Here is a 20,418-nt window from a genome sequence, read left to right on the forward strand (position 1 = left end):
TTACACTAGCAGGGATTCGAAAAGCACCACTTTGATCTCACCCTCACTAATAGTGGAGTCAACATACATCCCAAGTTGGCTCCATGGGCGCTTTTTGCAAGTGTTGCAGCTCTTTTAGAATTTGTCTAGCAGGCTTTCTGGCTGTTGCCGGAAGGCCCCTCACATGATCTGTACATAAAAACAGGATTGTTGTTTCTAGTTACATGTTGTCGGAATTTTGTGGGTGCTACAATTAAGTCTACGTTGAGACTTCCGGCTACGGATGATGCCACTTCCTTTCCGCCTCTTTCAGCCTTGAGAACTGCTTTAGGAGGTGGCTTGCTTCTCTGGGTTGTTTTAGTTTTATATTTTGCTGCACGTGCAGCTTTCGTCCTTCTATGGCGTCCGCCGCGGCCCAACCCGCGCCTCTGAGCGCGGAGCAGGCCAAGGGTGAGAAGCATCCTGGTCAAGGTTTGGGAGGTTTCTGGGCCCGAGACTCGGCCACTTTCGCCGGGAAATGGGGGCGGAGGGCGTGGTATACCATCCCTTTCCCCCTCCTGTATGGAGTCCTTGCTCCTATTCGAATTCGGATTACGTGCTTTATCGGGTTACTTAAGTCCCCAATTCACTAATCCCCCGCCCTCTTCCCTGCGCTGTTCTCCGGGCCCGCCGGCCGTGCCCCGGCGCACACCCGGGGACGCTTCCCGGGGATGCATCTTGTACGCAGTGGTCCTGGCGGAAGTGATCCAGGCGTTTTCGGCCCCGGAGAACGCCGTGCGCATGGATGAGGCTAGAGACAATGCATGCAACGACATGGGCAAGATGCTGCAATTCGTGCTGCCCGTGGCCACGCAGATTCAACAGGAGGTTATCAAAGCCTATGGCTTCAGCTGCGACGGGGAAGGTGGGTCGGACGAGGGTCAGCGGTGGGGTGGATGGGGGAGAGGGTGCAGAATTTGTGGGCCCCACAGCCGTCGTCCTCTTTCTTGCCACATGGCGGCAGCCACAATCTAATAGTATTGGCCCACGCAGCCCAAGGCCTAACATGAACTTTTGCCGGCAACGTCCTAAGTACATTTTGTTTTAACCATTAACCACACCATTATTCCATATTATGATGAGGGAACAGACTTTAAAACAAAGCAAGTGCCCGGGGTAACAAGCACTAGGGACTTGAACCCCGTTGTTTTGCTAGCGTTTAGCCAAACGTCTGCATGATAACACCCTTCTGTAGTTCCTAAAAGGTGTTTTAGCTAATCCGTTCAGGGGTTAGAGGTTGAATTCCCCACCCCAAGCGTGTTCATTGATTCGGTCCAGGTACCCCACTGTCTTCCCGTGTCCTGGCTGTAGATATGGGATCTCATGGATGTTCATACTTGGGGTATGAACACTGTTCGTGAACACTGTTTGGGGATATTTTTATTCACTGCATTCCATCCAGTTGTACCCAGTATACACCAGGAAGTGGTTGTTCCAAACCATGCCCAGCTAGTATCTCATATTCAAGTCACCGTCCCCCCCACCACCATCATCCTGCCAGCTCTCTTTGGCACACTGGGCCTCAGGAATGTGAGTTGACTGTCCACTCCCTCTTCCAGGTGTCCTTAAGTTTGCTCGCTTGGTTAAGTCCTATGAAGCCCAGGATCCTGAGATTGCCAGCCTGTCAGGCAAGCTGAAGGCTCTGTTCTTACCACCCATGACGCTGCCGCCCCATGGGCCTGCTTCTGGTGGCAGCGTGGCTGCCTCCTGAGAGTTGGCCTTTCCCTGTGCTGCTGCAGGGGAGAGGAAGACCTCAGGTGTTTCAGAGGACAATAAATGTGCCTGTGACTTAATCTCGTGTCAGTCTTTTGTAATCCTGACAACTCCCTCCTGTCCCCCCACTTCCTTGGATTCCTTCTTCCTTTTCAGGTTGCTTCATTCCCTTGTCCAAGCCTTTCCTATACTCCCTGATGAGCCCAACCCAGCTCCAGTGAGGACCTAAGGCTCCTCCCCTCCCCACAAGGCAGGTGAAAGGGTGGGTCCACATAGGTGGCACCTCCTTCTTTGAGGAGTGGGCTTCCGGGGCTTTTCCTTGAGCTCCTTGATTTCCACGGACAGAGAGGTTCCCCATTGGTCGGTGCTCCCTTAGCCAGCATTACTTCCTGGTCTTTGCCCCTACAGGCCCTGCAGCTGCTCTGTCAGCTGGCACTCCAGGTGGAGCTGCAGGTGGCTCCTCCCCTCTTAAGGGAAGGAAGCCCTGAACCGGCTGGCGGCCCGTTGGACTAGAGTCGGGTAGCGGGGTAAGCAGGCAGCTGTGGGCGGTCTCAGACCAGCTCCGCCCCACCTGTCCTTTCCCCGGAGACCATTAGTTCAGGGGCTTGTCCTTTCAGTGCCATTGGCCTGGCGGGCTGGATCGAGGAGGAAGTGGCTGAGATCAGGCGTGTTCTTCCTTCCTGGACCACTGTGCACTACTGTGCCAGTGGCTCCTCCCCATCCCCGTGACCCTCTGCCTGTGACTCCCCCATCCTTCCAAGGAGATGCTGTCCCGTGGGTAAGTCCTCTGTACCACCTGGATCCCAAAGTCTGTAAATTTGGGAGGGAGGGACATTGTACCTGTTTACTCCCAACAGGTGTGTGATAAGTATAATCTCCTGCTGCCCCTGTCCATGCCTGCTTCCTGTCCCTACAGACTTTCTCCTCCCCACAAGATGTGAAGACCCTTAGGTTTATTCATACTTCTCTGTTCCCTTTTTCTTTCACACTTTTCCCCTGATAGTTGTGTATCTTTTCTCACCATCACATTTCTATCTCCCACCTCTGGACCTCTGTTTCTGCCTCCTACCTAGGACCTTTTCTCCTGGGTAATTCACATTACCTTAAAATAGTCTGAAAGGCACACCTGAGAAGGTGCCCATTCCCAGCCAACTTCCTTCTCACTTCCCAACCTCTGGCCTTTGTTCCATTTTGTTTCCCTTCACCTCCCCTTCCCTACAGTATTCATTCAATGGTTACATGTTGAGCATCTACTATGTGCCAGGTATGTTTAAGATGCTGGTGATACTGGAGTGAATGAGACAGACATGGTCCCTGCTCTCACAGAGCTGACATTCCAGTGAGAGGTGACAGACCGAACAAATAACACAGTGAACAATTATTTCAGATGCTCAGAAATGTTATGCAGGAAATGAAACAGCTTCATGTTCTAGCAAGAGACTAGGGATGCTGGTGACATTACTAGCTGATGGAGTCAGGGAGTGTTTCCTGAGAAGGTGACATTGGAACTGAGACCTGGATGATGAGGAGCAAACCATGTAGTGGTGGTCAGGAGTCAAGCACCCCTATACAGAGGAAATGGTGAATGTAAAGCCCACTGTGGGAACAAATAGGAAAAGGACAGTGTGCCTACAGCAGAAGGAACTCAGAGAGGAAGCCGGGCCAGGGTAGGTTAGACTTTGTTGGAGTTTGGATATTATGTGTGAAAACCTGCATACACAATATTGGTGATTTTGTGCATGGGTTGCCCCCACCCCAGTCCGGCTGCTTCTTGCTTCTTACATTCACATGTGCCATTTCTGCTTGCGCTGTCTCCCCCACTGCATGCCTTGTCACTGTAAGCCCCACTAATGTGTTCTTACTGAAGTTCCTGAGCCCTTCCATACTCCTGCCATGACCATTTTCTTACCAAGTGGCTCCAAGACCTCTCCCAGGGCAGAATCCTTTCTTGGTTCCTCATGCTAGACCTATAAGATCCTCCTAATCTTGTCCCAGCCTCTCCAAAAAGATTTGTTCCAGCCACACTGCCCTGCTTACACTGGGCACTGCTCGAGTACATCTGGGCATGCCAACTCTGGTTGCATGCTGCCTCTGTGGGGAACACCTACTCACTCCATCTTCCATCATGGGCTGTGCCAGTACCTATGTCTGCCCACAGCAGTGTGGTTGGTGTGGTAGACAGGGCAACAGGTTCTGGCACCAGACAGACTTGGCTTGTTCACCTTCCCACTCACTATCTTGTGACTAGGCAGTTACTTAACATCTCTGAATCTTTGTTTTTGTTTCTAAAATTGGGCTAGTACAACTTAATAGAGTTGGTGGTGTGTGCCTGTAATCTCAGCTATTCAGGAGGCTGAAGCAGGAGAATCACAAATTTGAGGCCAGCCTCAGCAACTTAGCAAGAACCTATTTCAAAATAAAATGAAAAGGATGTGCGGGTGTGGCTGGGGATATATCTCAGAAGTAGAGTACTTCTGGGTTCCAACCCTAGCACCAGAAAATAAATAAAAATAAATAGGATTGGAATGAGAATTAATAATACAGAGGTCCCTTAGCATCCATGGGGAGATGGTTCTAGGACTGCCAGTAGACACGCAAATCTGTGAATGCTTGAGTGTCTTGGTTAAAATGGTGTAACATGAACCAGACTCTGTGGTGCATGACTGTAATCCCAGCTACTTGAAGAACTGAGGCGGGAGGATCAAAATTTCAAGGCCAGATTCTGCAACTGAGCAAGACCCTGTCTCCAAATACAGTAAAAAAGATGGGATGTCGCTCAGTGCTCCAGCCCCTGGAATCAATAGTCAGTGAATGAATGAATAAAATGGTGTAGTATTTGCATAGAACCTTTTCAAATTCCCTGGTATATTTTAAATCACCTTTAGCGTATTTAGAATACTGAATACACTGTAAATGCTATGTAAATACTTGTTATACTGTATCACTGAGGGAATAATGATGAGAAAAAAGTCTGTATGCATTCAGTACAGACACAATCAAAAAATTATATTTTCCATCATCCAGGTGCAGTGACTCACACCTGTAATCCTAGTTACTCAGGAGGCCGAGGCAGGAGAATGATAAATTTGAGACCAGCCTCAGAAACTTAGTGAGGCCCTAAGCAACTTAGTGAGCCCCTGTCTCAAAATAAAAATATAAAGAACTGGGGATGTGGTTTAATGACTCTGGCTTCAATGCCCAGTACCAATAAATAGATAGATAGATAGATAGATAGATAGATAGATAGATAGGTAGATAGGTAGATGATAGATCAATAGATAGTTTTCCATCCACAGTTGGTTGAACCTGTGGATGAGAAACCCTCAGATCCTCAGATGTGGACACATGACTGTGGGGTGACAGGATACCTACCTATCTGCACCCTGGCCCAGGGACACTCTCATCCCAGGAGTCTCTGAAACCCTACACTTGCCATCTTTTTTTTTTTCTTCTTCTTTCTTTTGGGACCAGGGATTAAATCTAGGGTTGCTTAACCACTGAGCCACATCCCCAGCCCTTTTAAATATTTTATTTAGAGACAGGGTCTCACTGAGTTGCCTAGGGCCTCACTAAGTTACTAAGGCTGTTTTTGAATTTAGGATCCTCCTGCCTCAGTCTCCCAAATTGCTGGGATTACAGGCAGGTACCACCGCACCCTGCTGTTTTGTTTTCCTTTTGCCTTGGGAATTGAATTGTAGGCAGGAGCTCTACCACTGAGCTATGTCCTTGTTCCTTTTTATTTTCTTTTGAGACAGGACCTTGCTAAGTTGTTGAGGCTGGCCTCGACCTTTTAGTCCTCCTGCCTCAGTCTGTTAAATTGCTGGGATTACATACTTGTGTCACTGTGCCTAGGGGGACTATATATTTTATCTGAGTGTCAGTCTGTCTTTTGGCTTGATACCCGTTGAAGAAATTCCTATCACTTCCATGGGTCAGGAATTTGGGGTGCCTAGTTTGGCACCTGAAATTTAGTTTGTGATCAGGATTGTGTGTCCACGTTGGGGATTTGCCCCAGACCAGATATATTTGTGGATGGGCCTGGATGATGAGGTGGGTGTGGTGGGACTGTGCATGCGTAAGTGGTGTGCTTGTGTGTGTGTGTGTGTGTGTGTGTGTGTGTGTGCACGCGCACACACACTCATCTATAGAGGACGAGTGAGTGTGTTTGGGACCAGAAGGATGTGCTTGTGACCTCGTCTGTGTGTGTGTATTGATGAGTTTGTTCACTGGACACTTTCTCTGTGTCAGGCACTGTGCTAGGCCCCGAATGTTGAGAGAGTCAAGCCAAGATATCAGTGGCCCCCTCCCTCCCCCCGTTCCCTGTGGTGGAACCAACTTTGCAAAGGTTCTTTCTATTGCTTGGTGTGGGCAGAGTTCATGGGAGTTCCAGATCTTTCAGGGTTTAGTGTCCAAACTGAAGGTGTAGTCAAAGTTGGACCATGTGATAGATTGACCAAACAAATTCCATAGAGCAGTAGTAAGAGTATTAAAAAGGTTAAAAAACAAAAGAAAAGAAAAGAAAAGAAAAGAAAAAGAGAAAACATTTTTTTGAGGGGAAAATGATACTTGATCAATGTTTTTAAAAGTGATAAAATGCTGTCACAGGGTAATTAGACTTTGTTTTTTCAGTGCTGAGGATGGAACTAAGCTTCTTATGCATACTAGGTAAGCACTCTACCACTAGTGACACCCTCAGATCGTGTTGGATTTTAACACTTTGCTATTTATTTTTCTTATTTTTTATTGAGATACAACTTGCATATTGTGAATAAAATATTAAGCCTACCTGATCAACTTCACCCTTATTTATTAATTTATTTCTTTTGGTGCTGGGGATGGGAACCCAGGACCTCACACATGCTAAATATGTGCCCTGCCACTGAGCTATGCTCCCAGCTTAACTTGACATTTAAACACACTCATGTAAATACCATCCAGACGGAGAAAGTGTTCTCAGCACCCCAAAGTTTCCTAGAAATTGCTCTCTCCCAGTCAATTTATTTATTTTTGTAAAGGTCACACATACCCCCTATACAACATTTTTGTGGATGTGTGGTTCAGGGGATGGAACCCAGGCCTCACCCATGCTAGGCAAGTGCTTTACTGCTGAGTACAATATTAGCCCCTTAAAACATTCAGAAAGGTATAAAGGGGTCGGGCACACTGGCACATGCCTGTGATCCCAGTTGCTCAGCAGGCTGAGGTGAAGCAGGAGGACTGCAAATTTGAGGCCAGCCTTAGCAACTTAATGAGTTAGTGAGACCCTATTTCTAAATAAATAAATAAAACAAAGGAAAGGTCCTGGGGATATAGCTCGGAGGTAGACCATTTGCTTGGGATGTACAAGGCCCTGGGTTCGATGCCAGGTGCTGCAAAAATTAGTTTAAATAAAGGTGTAACAAAGATGCATGGGCCCTCCCAGCCCTGTCCTTCCTAGGGGTTTCTTTCTGTCCTCTGTTGAGCAACTTGCCGCTGGTCTTGGCTTGGTAGTGTTTGTGTTTGTACTTGGGATTACATGTACAGACAAACTTTTAGTTCTTTTTAAAAAAATTTTTTTAGATGTCGATGGACCTTTATTTAACTTATTTATATGTGGTGCTGAAAATTGAACCCATTGCCTCACACATGCCAGGCAAGCGCTCTACCATTGAGCCACAACCCCAGCCCAAACTTTTAGTTCTTGTATCTCCTAATGTCAACCAGCCATGGCCCCCGGGAGACAATCTCTGAGTCCTGGGACTGGGCAAAGGCCTAGGGACTAGAAGTAGAAAAAGGCGAAGTTTGACCAGGCTTCATGGGGCTCGTTTTGCCCATTTCTTCAGATGTGTGACAGCTTTCCTCCTTATAAGCTTCTGCTGTGAGGGAGTCATCCTCTCCCATAGCAGTGACTTTGGACGTGGGGGGTGTCTCTCAACATCTGTTTTTTGAGGCCCTGAGGCCTGGCATATAGCAGTTAAAATCATTGACTGCTACTGCCACTTACTAACTGTATGACCCCAGGCAATTCCTTAAACTCCTGGAGCCTCAGTTTTCTTGTCTGTAAAATGGGAATAAAGATGGTGGTAGGGCCATAGGGCTGTGGTGAGGAATAATTCACAGAAGGCATGTAAACAACATCGTCGTAGTGTCTGGTGTGTAGTAACACTCCATTAACGATAGCTGTCACTGTCATTATTATTAGCTTGTGCCAGCAAAGGCTGTGTAGAAGTCGCTGGTGGAGGAAGAGATGATGTGGGATTGTGATAATTCACGTATGTGAGGCATGATCTTGATCTGGAGGTCCAACACACTTGTGTCCTTATTTCTTGAATTTTCACCTATGCCTGGTGCCATGCTCCTGAGTCCTTGATGGCAGAAGCGTGGGAAGTGGGCCCCTCCCCCCAGGCCCTGCCACCCTTCTGCTTCTCCCTTGCTCTGCTCTGAAAAGAGAAGTACAAGTGAGTTCCCCCAAGGGGTCGGCCGCGCCCCTTCCTGTCCCCGCCCTGCTGCTCCAGGCCAGTGGAGTGGCAGCCTCAGAAACAGGACCTCCAGACTCCGGTGGCAAGGTGGCTAGGACACTGAGGGCCACGGTTGAGGTTTAGCCCCAGAGTTTTCTGCCTGCCCATACAGGTGGCACCTCCTAATTCTCTGAACCCCCTTCCTCTCTGGAGCCCCCAGGATGGTGAGGTAAGGGCCTGGGACCCACAGAAGGCAGGAGGTAAGGGAGCCCTAGGGCCTAAGGGACCTCTCCTCACACTCTGCCCGGGGGCCTTACAGGTGGTTTCACCGAGACCTCAGTGGGCTGGATGCAGAGACGCTGCTTAAGGGCCGAGGAGTCCATGGGAGCTTCTTGGCTCGGCCCAGTCGCAAGAACCAGGGAGACTTCTCTCTCTCTGTCAGGTAGGTGACCCTCCAGTGTTTTGGCAGCCCTGTCGTACATGTCCAGCCCCTGAGCACTCCTTCTTGGTTCTCCAGGGCATTGCTGATTCCCCAGCGCGCATGCCTCCTCCATGTCCTTGTCCCTAGCCCTAGCATGTGTCCTGTCTGTGTCCACCCCATGCCTTTGTGTGCCTCATACTCAGGACCCTCAGCCTGTTCCCCACCCCACCCCACCTCTGCTTCTGTACCCACTGGCCTCACTGCCTGGTCCCTGCAGGGTGGGAGATCAGGTGACCCATATCCGGATCCAGAACTCAGGGGATTTCTACGACCTGTATGGAGGGGAGAAGTTTGCAACGCTGACTGAGTTGGTGGAATACTACACCCATCAGCAGGGTGTCCTGCAGGACCGTGATGGCACCATCATCCACCTCAAGTACCCCCTTAACTGCTCCGACCCCACCAGTGAAAGGTGAGGGGCACCCAGCCTGACCCTCTCCCCCATGGAGGCAGCTGCCTTCTCCCTACCTGTCAGGGAGGTGAGCACCTGGGCCCCAGGCACCATCTGCTTGCAATCCCTTCCCCATCCTGCCCCATCTCAGAGGTCTGAGTGTCTTTCCTCTACAGCCAGGTGATTCATAGCACTAACCCCCTCCTCTCTGCCCCCCAGGAAGCAAGAGAGGGCTACCTTGCCTTTCTCCAGGGTCCTTGTCAGCTGGCAGCTCAGTCCTATGAGTGACAGGGAGGCCACTCCTCATGGCTGGCATTTCCTAGCAGGTCCGCTCTGTTGCTAGAAAGCTCTTCCTTCTATGGAGCTGAATCTGCTTTCCTATAACTTCCCCGCCCCAGCGTGGCCTGGCTTAGTGTTGTGAGATGTCCATGTTGAGAACGATCACTGGTTCACTTTCATCAGGACACTCGGCGCCTATACTTGATTCCGCAACCCTGTGAGGGTGGGTCCATTCTTTGGGACTGGATAGAGTTCTTTGACCCAAACATAAATAATTGAAAACAGGGTGTAATGTGGTTATGTTTGTAAAGGGCCGAGTACTATCCTGGACACAGGGCAATACTCAAAACAGCCACTCCACCCTTTGCTGTAAAGGTGTGGTTCCCACAGCTGGGCTGGCTATCCCCATGAGATCCTCCCAAAGCATGGCAGAGGGGAGGGGAAACATGAATGTTCCTCATTACACTGGCTCATTTGAGCTGCTACATCTCAATGACAGATTCTAGTAGGGTATAGGGCAGTGGAATAAACCTAGGCTTTTCATCACATGGACTCCTAGGGCCAGATCAACTTACTCTTGTCCTATATTTGTATATTGTTGTTGAAGTGATTTTGAACCTTGATCCTGACAGTTTTCAATTTTTTTTTTTTTTTTTTTTTTTGGTACTAGGGATCAAATCCAGGGCCTTGTGCATACCAAGCATGCACTCTACCATTGAGTTACTGCTTAGAGTTTTCAGTTATTTTGAGATTCAATGCCTATATACTTGCACCAGTAGTTTTGTTAAAACCTGGCATGGTGGCACATGCCTGTATTCCAGTGGCTCTGGAGGCTGAGGCAGGAGGATTCCAAGTTCAAAGCTGGCATCAGTAATTTAGTGAGGCCTTAAGCAATTTAGCGAGACCCTGTCTTAAAATAAAAAATAAAAATGGACTAAGGATGTGGCTCAGAGGTTAAGTGCATCTAGGTTCAATCCCTGGTATAAAAAAAAAAATTTTTTTTTTTTGTTCAAGTCATTAAGCTTATAAATATCTGGGCACTGGGGCACACACCTGTAGTCCTAGAGACTTGGGAGGCTGAGGCAGGAGAATCACACGTTTAAGGGCAGCCTCAGTAACTTAGTGAGACTCTATCTCAAAATTTAAAAATATGAAGGGCTAGGGATATAGTTCCATGGCAGAATGCTTGACTAGCAAGCATGAAGCCCTGGGTTCAATCCCTGGTATTTCCAAAAAAAAAGAAAAAGGAAGAACTGAATAAGGTTGAGGTGAAATGAGGTAAAAGCCATGGCCCACCTCTGGAGACCTCCTTGCAGTCAATATGAAGCCACTGATCCACGTTCTCTTCTAGTAGTGAAGCCTGGGAATGGATTTCTGTTGGTCTACTCATGGTCACCTCCTTCCTTTCTACCACCAGCCCCCACCTGCCTCCTGCAGCTCTCATGGGGGCTTGGACACTCAGACCCTCGTTCACTCCCCACGTCCTCTCTTCTGGAGAAGAAGGCTGACTGCTGTAGAGGAGCAGGAGGTGGTGTTGGCTGGGGTTGAGGGAGGAAGGTGGAGCTGAGAAGGTGCCCAGGAGAGCAGGCTGAGGCCTGGCTTTGAAGAGTTTGGGAGAGCACAGGAGGGAAGAGGGGGCAGAGCTGGGGCAGGCAAGGATGAGGATGGGCGACTTGAAGAGGTTCTTTGGTTTACCTGAGCTAGGAAGCCTGAGACTCACCCCTGACCCTGGCAGCATGTGGGAGGCTCTTTCTCCAAACTTCTGTTTGTGTTCCCTGCCTTTGGCTACACATCCTCCTCTTCTGTGGGAATTTGCATTTGTCCCCTTGATGGCGTCTTCTCTGTCTGTGGTCAGCTTGACATTTGCATGGGGACTTCCTCATCCTGGGCCATAAGGGAAGGGGCTTAGCCCCCCATTGCCTGGGGGTGGGGGGCTCTGGCCTGTCTCTGAAGGGTGGTCTGGGGTGACCCAGGGTGCTCGTGTCTGGGCAGGAGACCCTGGATGTCTCTGAGCTGCAGGGCCCTCTGGGTAGGGGTGAGATGGGTCAGGACAGCCTGGCCCCCTCCCTTCTTCCCCCATCCCTGCGGTTGGAAAATGCCCCCCCTGTCCCTGGGCTGAGGAAACCTCACAACCTCACTTCTCACTCTCTCCCCAGAAGGAGTTTTGTGTTTTTTCCATCACGTGGTTTCCTGTGGGGCTGGGCATTGTGGGGCTGCAGTTTCCTCCTGGGAAGGGGTTGTACTTCGGGGAAAGGCCTTAGTTCTGCTTTCTGCCTCAGTGGCCCCTTTGAGCCCTTTGAGTCTGGCCTCCCCTGCAGTGATATCATCCTGGGCACCCTCCAGACCCTACACCACCCTCCCCAAGGGTGTTAGTGTTTCCTGCTTCCTTGGGGGAGTTCTCCTTTATGACTTCTGTCTCCCCATCTCCCAGCACCCTCTGTGGCTTGTCCTACATCTGCATCTCTCTGCTCTCTTTCCCTAGCCCAAGCCTATGTTTCATGAGGGTGCTTCCTTGGTTTCATCCCTCTGAATATTCTGGATACTGCCCGCCTTTCTGTCCATCTTAAACTTTCAGAGGTGGATTCTGGATTCTGATTAGGACTCTTTGTTTTTTTTTGTTTGTTTGTTTTGTTTTTGGTGTTAGGGGTTGAATCCAGAGCCTTGTATATGCTAAGCACATACTCTACCACTGAGCTATATACCTTTTTTATTTTATTTTGAGACAGGATCCTGCTAAGTTGCTGAGGCTGGCCTCCAATTTGCTATCCTCCTTCCTCAGCCTCCTGGGTTGCTGGAATTGTAGGCATGTGCCACCACATTCACTCTGGTGGAGCTCTTGAGATTTGACTCTTATCTATCAAGGGCCTGGGATCAGTTTTCAAATGCTCAGCCTCAGTTTCCTCATCTATAAAATGGGGATGAATGCAATTTGTGAGCATTCTTTTTTTTTTTTTGCGGTGCTGGGGATCGAACCCAGGGCCTTGTGCTTGCAAGGCAAGCACTCTACCAACTGAGCTATCTCCCCGGCCCAGCATTCTTATTTTTGAGAAAGGTTTGCTCTGTTGCTGAGGCTGACCTTGAACTCTACCCGCTGGCTTCAGTCTTCTAAGCTGGTGGGACTACAGGCATGGGTCACCTGGATTTTTCTTCATCTTTTTTGTGGGATGTTAACAGACCTAAATGCAGTGGTGGTTTTAACAGCACCTAACACAGGGTTTAGGCATGTAGAGGGTAGTGGGTACTGATTCCCCTACCCTCACTTTGAATGCTTGCTCTACCTTCCTCTGGGGCCCTCCTTCCTTCGTGCTGCCTTCTCTAGGTGGTACCATGGCCACATGTCTGGAGGACAGGCAGAAGCACTGCTGCAGGCCAAGGGTGAGCCCTGGACATTTCTTGTGCGTGAGAGTCTCAGCCAGCCTGGTGATTTTGTGCTGTCTGTGCTCAGCGACCAGCCCAAGGCCGGCCCGGGCTCCCCACTCAGGGTCACTCACATCAAGGTCATGTGTGAGGTAAGGCAGTGGGAGAGGCATCATACTGGAGTTCCTGTCTGTGCCCAGGGCCTGGGCTGTGGGGAAGGGCTGCCTGAGCTTGGATCCAAGGCTAGGGGTCCAGGGAGGTAGACCCAGGCCCTGATGGTTGGCCCTACTTGATGCCTTTCAGGGTGGACGCTTCACGGTGGGTGGTTCGGAGACCTTTGACAGCCTGACAGACCTGGTGGAACATTTCAAAAAAACAGGAATTGAGGAGGCCTCGGGGGCTTTCGTCTACCTGCGGCAGGTGAGGGGCAGACCTTGCTGTCTCCTTTCTTCCTCTGGCCATTCCCGATGCAGATTTTGAGATTCTTAGGTTGCTGACTTCTTATCCTTACCCACCTCAGCCTTACTATGCCACTCGGGTGAATGCAGCTGACATTGAGAACCGGGTCTTGGAACTGAATAAGAAGCAGGACTCAGAGGACACAGCCAAGGCTGGCTTCTGGGAGGAGTTTGAGGTATGCAATGAGGACAGCAGGGATGGGACATCGGTGGGGGGGCAGTTGGCCACCCTTGTGGGGTTCCAGGTAGTTCCTTGTCTTCTTTAGGCACCTCCAATACTGATCTGCCCCCACAGCATCTCAACCCCCAGTTGCCCTCTCAGGGGCTGGTGCTCATTTTCTACTCTCACCTCTCAGAGTTTACAGAAGCAGGAGGTGAAGAACTTGCACCAGCGGCTGGAAGGGCAGCGACCAGAGAATAAGAGCAAGAACCGATACAAGAACATTCTCCCCTGTAAGTTCCAGGCAGCTGATGCCCCTCCCAGGTTCCCAGGCAGTTGCCACTCACCATGAGACTGCTCCTTCCCGAGCCATCCTCTGAGTCTACTCCCCGAGTCTCTACCCTCCACATAGAGGTCCACCTGCCCACCCCCAGCATCTCCCTCTAAGAAGCCTCTATTCCCAGGAGCCTCCCCATAGGCAGATTGTCCCCTGCTACTACCACCCTCCTTTTTTATGGTATGGGGATTGAACCCTGGGGTGCTCTACCACTGAACTGTATCTCCAACCCTTTTTTAAAACAATTTAAAATTATTTATGTATTTATTTGTTTGTGGTACTGGGAATTAAGCCCAGGGGTACATTACCACTGAGCTGCATTTCCAGACCTTTCTCTTTTTTATTTTGAGACAGGGTATTGCTAAATTTCTGAGACTGGCCTTGAACTTGCACTCTTCCTGGCATAGCCTCTTGAGTTGCCAGAATTATGGGCATGAACCATCATGCCCAGCCACCTTCCTTATGAAGCCTCTTTCCCCAACCCCAGACAGTTCTGCCACCTGCCCACCAGCAATCCCCTGTGAGCCTCATGGCTTTGAGGCAAGAATGACCTGTTAGCTTAGAAAGGGTCTGACCCAGTAGTGGTAAGTCCCTGGCTGACCCAAGCCATCTTCTTCCTGTCCAGTTGACCACAGCCGAGTGATCTTGCAGGGACGGGACAGTAACATCCCTGGGTCAGACTACATCAATGCCAACTATGTCAAGGTCGGTGGTGTGGGTCATGTGGGAGCAAAGGCTGGGCCCTGGGAGTTCCCTCTCCTGCAGGGACTCCAGGATCCAGAAATACCTGGGCAGAGTCAAAGCTGATGTCTAGGGTTGCAGGAGGGTGGTGGTGATTCAGGGCCTGTCCAGGCCATGGGGCCCACAGTCCTAGGTTGTGTTTCTCTACTCTTGCATCCAGAATCAGCTGCTGAGCCCTGATGAGAACTCTAAGGCCTACATTGCCAGCCAGGGCTGTCTGGAGTCCACAGTCAATGACTTCTGGCAGATGGTATGGCAGGAAAACACACGCGTCATCGTCATGACCACCCGAGAGGTGGAGAAAGGCCGGGTAGGCATAGCCCTGTACCATCCCTCTAGTTCCCAAATTCCTTCCATAGTACTTGTTATTCACCACCATTAAGCCAAAGAAAGTTTAGATGCCAGGGTGGAAAAGGATCTCAATTGGCAAGGGCCCAATGCTTGTTGGAAGATTGAAGCCTAGAGACAAAGTCTCTACTACACACTGTGACTCCCAGACTCCCACTTCCAACCTTGGGCCCTTGTGAGCTCTAGACTCACACTTTAAGAACTGGGGATGTAGCTCAATGGTAGAGCACTTGCCTACAATTTTTGAGGCCCTGAATTCAGTCTGCAGTACCACAAATAGTCACACAAAATCATGTGAGACTCAGACTTTAAACTGTTCTTAGGGGAGGGGGATTTAGCTCTGAAGTAGGGTGCTTGCCTAGCATTTATGAGGCCCAGGGTTGAATCTTCAGTACTGCAATAAAGGAAACAAACAGAAAAAACTGCTCTCCTTAATGTATGTCAAGGCAAACATCCCTTCTGCCTCTTCCTTCCCTGCCCCTTCTGTCTACTCTGTACTGTGCTTCCACTCTCTCTGAAGCCTCCCCTCTCCCACTTGGTTCCCTCTCTATGCTGTAGTCAAAATAATTCTGTCCAAAACACAAACTGGATCAAGTTGTTCTTCTCTGAAATCTCAATGGCTGCTAGTTGCCTCTGGGATTAATTCACACTTGAAGGCCTGGTGGCTTCCCTCTGATTGCCGTACTTCCCTAGAACACACCTGCCTCCAAATGGCCCAGGCTCTTCCAGGTGTCCATGCATTGCACAAGCTCTTTTTTTTTTTTTTTTTTTTTTTTTGTCTAGGAAATGACTTTCTCTTTTCACATTCTCTCTGCCTGGCAGAGTGCTCATTTTGGAGGACCCAACTCAAATGCTACCTCCTCTATTATGCCATCTTGGATTGCCTCCCTGACCCAGAGGGAGAATAAACCTTTTCCTCAGCCACACTCCTGAGCAGCACATTGTTTCCCTGTTTGCCTGTCTTTCTGTGAGCTCCTGGGCGCACCAGGGCTTGAATGGTGTCTTACTTAGTTTTTTGTTTTTTTGCAGTGTTAGGAATAGAATATCAAGGCCTCCCACATGCTAAACCTGCCCTCCCCGCTAAGCCACATCCATCCTGCTTCTTGTGTTTGTAACTCCAGCCCAGTTTGCACAGCCTCAATGGGTATTGAATGAATTGTAAGGTCAAGTGGCTGGTCAGATCACACCACCTGTAGATGACTGTTCTGAGACTGGATCCCAGGTCTTCTGACCCTCAGTCAGCTCAACCATTCATTCAACAATGTCTGGGCCAGCATGAGGGACTCAGGACTTAGAGTGGGACCCAGAACAGCCCCAGGGCCCTGCTTCTTATATCTCTTTTCCTATTCTCCTTTTTCAGAGCAAATGTGTTCCCTACTGGCCAGAGGTAGGCACTCAGCGTGTCTATGGACTCTACTCTGTGGTCAATTGCAGAGAGCACGACACAACAGAATATAAACTCCGTACTTTACAGGTCTCCCCACTGGACAATGTGAGTGTCACCAGGCCCTGCTTACTCCCAGAGCCTCTCCTTGGACTCATTCTCTCATCTGGGTGGGTGGGACAAGGCAGGATGGGGTATTGCATAGGAGCAGGGGGCACTGACCCCATGTCCTTGACCCAGGGGGACCTGGTTCGGGAGATCTGGCACTACCAGTACCTGAGCTGGCCTGACCATGGGGTCCCCAGTGAGCCTGGGGGTGTCCTCAGCTTCCTGGACCAGATCAACCAGCGGCAGGAAAGTCTGCCTCATGCAGGGCCCATCATTGTGCATTGCAGGTGAGAATAATCATGACGATAGCAGTGGTAATAAAAATAACAGCTGGGCCGGGTGCGGTAGCCCACGCCTGTAATCCCAGCAACTTTGGGGGCTGAGGCAGGAGGATTGCAAGTTCAAAGCCAGCCTCAGCAGATTAGCAAGGCACTTAGCAACTCAGCAAAACCTTCTCTCTAAATAAAATATAAAAAAGGGCTGGGGATGTGGCTCAGTGGTTAAGCACCCCTGGGTTCAATTCCCAGTATTAAAATAAATAAATAGATAAATAACAGCTGGGACGCAAATAGTGCTAAGCAAGTGCCATACACTGCTGTGAGCTCACTGACTGTCTGCCCTAGCCCCCGGCCTCTCTGGGTTCCCTCCTGGCTCTGGACATGTGGGCGGACCTGGCTGGAACCAGCCCCACTGCTGGCTGGGTGTACCTTCCCCAGAGACCTCCCTGGAGGTGCCATCTAGTCCACCCCTGCCAACTGAGGAAGCCAACTCTGACTTTCCCAGTCGCCAGCTGCTCAGTGGGAGAGGCTGGACTGGCTGTTGCAGCAGACCTGAGTCCTAACTGCCTGTTTTTCTTGTCCTCCTCAGCCAGTTTATTTTTTGCCTTCCATTTAAGATCAGTGTGACTCCATGACCCTCCTCTTTTTCCATTTGTAGCTCTGGGGACTTAGGATTCTTCACCATTTCTCCCCGTTCTCCAGCCAATGCCCCCACCTCGACCCCAGAGTGTGTCAGTGGTTGATGTCTTTGGGATAGGCCCATGCACCCTGAGCTCCTCTGAAGACCCTCATGTTCATATGCAGGAGACCTGTTCCCTGTACTGGCTGAGGCAGAGAAATACAGTTCATCAAGGAGGAGTAGGGGTTCCTCAAATGAGCCTACCCTGTGGTCTGGCCTAGATGTTGGGAGGCACAAGTTACATGGTCCTCGACAAAGGCTGCTTGTTTAAGTTTTGGCTTCTTCACTTACCAGTTGTGTGTTGTTGGGCAAATTACTTAATTTCTCTGACCCTCAGATTTCTCATCTGTAAAATCAAGCTCATAGCATTGTCATGAAAATGAAATGACACCCTATCGCTACATCTGGAATACTCTAAACTCTCCCAAAATGGGGCTCTTGTCTGGAATACTCTAAATCCTCCAAAGATGGGGACCGTTGATGGTGTAGTAACTCATGTCAGGCAGGGAATGGGGGAAATGGGAACCTGCTTTTCCTCTTCCCATTCCCTCCATGTGATCCCAAGCCTCTAGGGCCTCAGTCTTCCTCCTTCTTACCATCAACTGTTTGTTCTGGGACAGGGCTGGGTGGGCTGAATGTGGAGGTGCCCCCACACTGTGTCAGTTGGGCTCTGCCTTCTGCCTTCCCAGAGACAGGTCCATTGCCAGAGTTACCCTCCTACTGCTACCCGCTCCCCCATTCTTGAAATCCCCAAGGTCTTTATTTAGACATTACAGGAAGGAAGTGGGTGTGGGGGGGTTATTTTTGACAATCTGGGTTTGAAATTAGACAGACTCAGGGCACCAGCCTGATGGGCCCAGCCATGAGTGGGCCTCAGGTCACCAGGGACTATTTTCTCAAGGGCAGTGGCAGAGTGTACAGGAGAAGGGAGACATCCTACTGCACCCTGACCCTAGTGGCCCCTGCACCCATCTGTCCCAAGGGCTGCCCTTAGCCTGCCGCCAGGGTTTAAAGAAAAAGGGAAACGAAGCTCCACAGAAAGAAGAGGCAGATGTCACTCCCTGCCCCCCACCTCCCCCTTTTTTTGTGGTGCTGGAGTTGGAACCCAGGGCCTTTTGCATGGGAAGCTACATTTTCACATGTAAATATGAAAGGCAGGATGGGGAAGGATCCAGACTGCCTGAGGAGCTGGGAGGTGGGGGCCCTGGATCTTAAGAGGTGGGGACAGCCAGCAGTCAGGAGTGAGTTGGAGCGGGAAATAGAAGAGTGAAGAAGTGCTAGGAAGACTGATGTGTCTGCAGGCCCCAGCATCAGCACCCCAGGCCCTCGCCAGGGAATCCTTTGGCTGAGGTGGAAGCATGGGTGCAGAGCTGGGCACACGTCTGCCTTGGCTTGCCCAGAGGCTCTGGGCACATTGCCTCAGGTGACTGGAGCCTCGGGCTCTTTGCACCCTGGCCCAGGGCTGGGGATGAACCCTGCAGCTCCCTGCTGCTGGGGGGAGGGGCTGGCTGGGGCTCTGATAGCCGCCCTTCCCTCTGTAGTGCAGGCATCGGCCGCACAGGCACCATCATTGTCATCGACATGCTCATGGAGAGCATCTCCACCAAGGGTGAGGGGCATCTGGGGGCAGGTGGGCATGCCTGGTGGGTGCAGGGTAGCCTTTTTGCCTCTGCCTGTACCTAGGCCTGAGGTCTGACCACCATCCCTGTCCAGGTCTGGACTGTGACATTGACATCCAGAAGACAATCCAGATGGTGCGGGCACAGCGCTCAGGCATGGTGCAGACGGAGGCGCAGTACAAGTTCATCTATGTGGCCATTGCCCAGTTCATTGAAACCACCAAGAAGAAGCTGGAAGTCATGCAGGTGAGTGCAGAACGGGATCACTTGGGACCAAAGGGGAGAGTAGGTGTCACCTGGCCCTGCTGGGATCACTACCTTCCTTTCATACCTCTGCCCACAGTCTCAGAAGGGCCAGGAGTCAGAATATGGGAACATCACCTATCCCCCAGCCATGAGGAGTGCCCACGTCAAGGCTTCCCGTACTTCCTCCAAGTGAGTGACCCCTGCCTGCTGCCTCCTTGGATCTTCCTCATTCTCCTGCTCGACTTGGGCTTCCCTCCCTGGAGAAGACCTCCAGGTCTGGGTTTAAGTTCAGGCTTGGTTTTCACTACCTCTGTGCCTAAGTATTTTCTAAGTGTCCACCATGCGTGGACCTGTGTCAGGTACTAGCAATGTACTAATGTATGAGATGTGTCCTGCCCTTGTGGGAGCAGTGAAGGAACAATGACCAGGTTGCCTTGCTTTCCTGGCTTCAGTTTGCTCACCTGTGAGATGGGGTGACTGGAAGGGGCTGTGGATGCCAGGTCACCCTGCACTGTCTCTTGAACTGCACCCACTGACCTTATATGCCCAACCCTACCTCAGACACAAGGAGGATGTATATGAAAACCTGCACAGTAAGAGCAAGAAGGAGGAGAAAGTGAAGAAGCAGCGGTCAGCAGACAAGGAGAAGAGCAAAGGTTCCCTCAAGAGGAAGTGAGCTGGGCTCCATCCTGAGGGGGCCATGGTATGGCCCCTTCTGTGTGGGCCTCCTCCCTGTCCCCCACTCCTCCTCTGGGTGGCTGGAGCCTTACCCTGCCCTTCCAGGATGTTCCCAGACCTTTTTTCTGTTTCCCTCCCCTCCTTCTAACTAACCACACTGTGACTTCTTCCTCCCTTTTCTCTGCAGCCTCAGGCCTGATCCCTGCAGAGGACTGAACCTACCCACAAAACCCATGCCAGAACTTAGGACCCCTATTCTATTGTAATTTAAAAGGCTGTGCCCCTACCTCCTTCTCTCCTCACTCTGTATATAGCCCAACAAGGCTCCAGGTAGAGCCAGGTCCTTCTATTCTTGTAAATAAAACCCCTGAATCACTGTGTGTTGACTGGACTGCGCGTCTTCCTTGCCCAGTGACTCTGGATGGGAGGGGCCAGGGTGCTGCTTTGTGTGGCCACATAAAACTCGGCCCTGCAGGGTCAGACAGACCTGGTTCTGCCTGCTGCTTCACATAGGCATGAGACCTAGAGTGAGTTTCCTAGGTCTCTTTTCTTCCTTTTTTGAGGGGGTAACAGGGATTGAAACTGGGGTACTTTTACCACTGAGCCACATCCCCAGCCCTTTAATTTATTTTTAGTATATGGACACAATACCTTTATTTAATAATTTTTATGTGGTGCTGAGGATCAAACTTAGTGCCTCACACAT

General features: G+C 50.4%; 2 protein-coding genes and 1 non-coding gene across 6 annotated transcripts; all 3 read left to right on the forward strand.

The window, feature by feature from the left end:
• The first annotated feature begins 98 nt into the window (after positions 1–98).
• On the forward strand, positions 99–160 carry LOC124984103 (U7 small nuclear RNA). Its single transcript, XR_007108565.1, has one exon. It is a non-coding gene; the product is annotated as a U7 small nuclear RNA (small nuclear RNA).
• Positions 160–1,805, forward strand: C4H12orf57 (chromosome 4 C12orf57 homolog). Its single transcript, XM_047549962.1, has 3 exons — positions 160–429; positions 707–883; positions 1,578–1,805. The coding sequence occupies exons 1-3, from the start codon at positions 378–380 to the stop codon at positions 1,727–1,729; spliced, it is 381 nt and encodes a 126-aa protein (XP_047405918.1). The 5' UTR covers positions 160–377; the 3' UTR covers positions 1,730–1,805.
• Positions 1,806–2,266: 461 nt separating this feature from the next.
• On the forward strand, positions 2,267–20,092 carry Ptpn6 (protein tyrosine phosphatase non-receptor type 6). Of its 4 annotated transcripts, none has more exons than XM_047551208.1 (16): positions 2,267–2,509; positions 8,488–8,610; positions 8,867–9,061; positions 12,765–12,828; positions 12,980–13,096; positions 13,197–13,310; positions 13,491–13,587; positions 14,257–14,336; positions 14,533–14,682; positions 16,081–16,212; positions 16,345–16,499; positions 18,711–18,778; positions 18,883–19,034; positions 19,132–19,223; positions 19,596–19,706; positions 19,900–20,092. In XM_047551208.1, exons 1-16 carry the CDS (start codon positions 2,496–2,498, stop codon positions 19,976–19,978), a joined length of 1,743 nt encoding a protein of 580 aa, XP_047407164.1. In that variant the 5' UTR covers positions 2,267–2,495; the 3' UTR covers positions 19,979–20,092. The 4 variants fall into 4 exon arrangements, with proteins under 4 accessions (XP_047407164.1, XP_047407160.1, XP_047407163.1 ...); XM_047551204.1 differs by having other exon boundaries at positions 2,270–2,509; positions 12,639–12,828; XM_047551207.1 differs by having other exon boundaries at positions 2,275–2,509; positions 12,639–12,828; positions 19,596–19,737.
• The last annotated feature ends 326 nt before the right edge of the window (positions 20,093–20,418 follow it).

Source organism: Sciurus carolinensis, chromosome 4 (genome assembly GCF_902686445.1).
Source record: "Sciurus carolinensis chromosome 4, mSciCar1.2, whole genome shotgun sequence".
NCBI lineage: Eukaryota > Metazoa > Chordata > Mammalia > Rodentia > Sciuridae > Sciurus > Sciurus carolinensis.

What these genes read in the sequence shown, in the direction of transcription:
- C4H12orf57 (XM_047549962.1), top strand. Translation starts at nt 378, where the DNA reads ATGGCGTCCGCCGCGGCCCAACCCGCGCCTCTGAGCGCGGAGCAGGCC. An exon ending in GAGCGCGGAGCAGGCCAAGG is followed by an intron (nt 430 to 706) that starts GTGAGAAGCATC and finishes TCTTGTACGCAG; the next exon opens with TGGTCCTGGCGGAAGTGATC. An exon ending in CTTCAGCTGCGACGGGGAAG is followed by an intron (nt 884 to 1,577) that starts GTGGGTCGGACG and finishes TCCCTCTTCCAG; the next exon opens with GTGTCCTTAAGTTTGCTCGC.
- Ptpn6 (XM_047551204.1), top strand. An exon ending in GACTTCTCTCTCTCTGTCAG is followed by an intron (nt 8,611 to 8,866) that starts GTAGGTGACCCT and finishes TGGTCCCTGCAG; the next exon opens with GGTGGGAGATCAGGTGACCC. An exon ending in ATACAAGAACATTCTCCCCT is followed by an intron (nt 13,588 to 14,256) that starts GTAAGTTCCAGG and finishes CTTCCTGTCCAG; the next exon opens with TTGACCACAGCCGAGTGATC.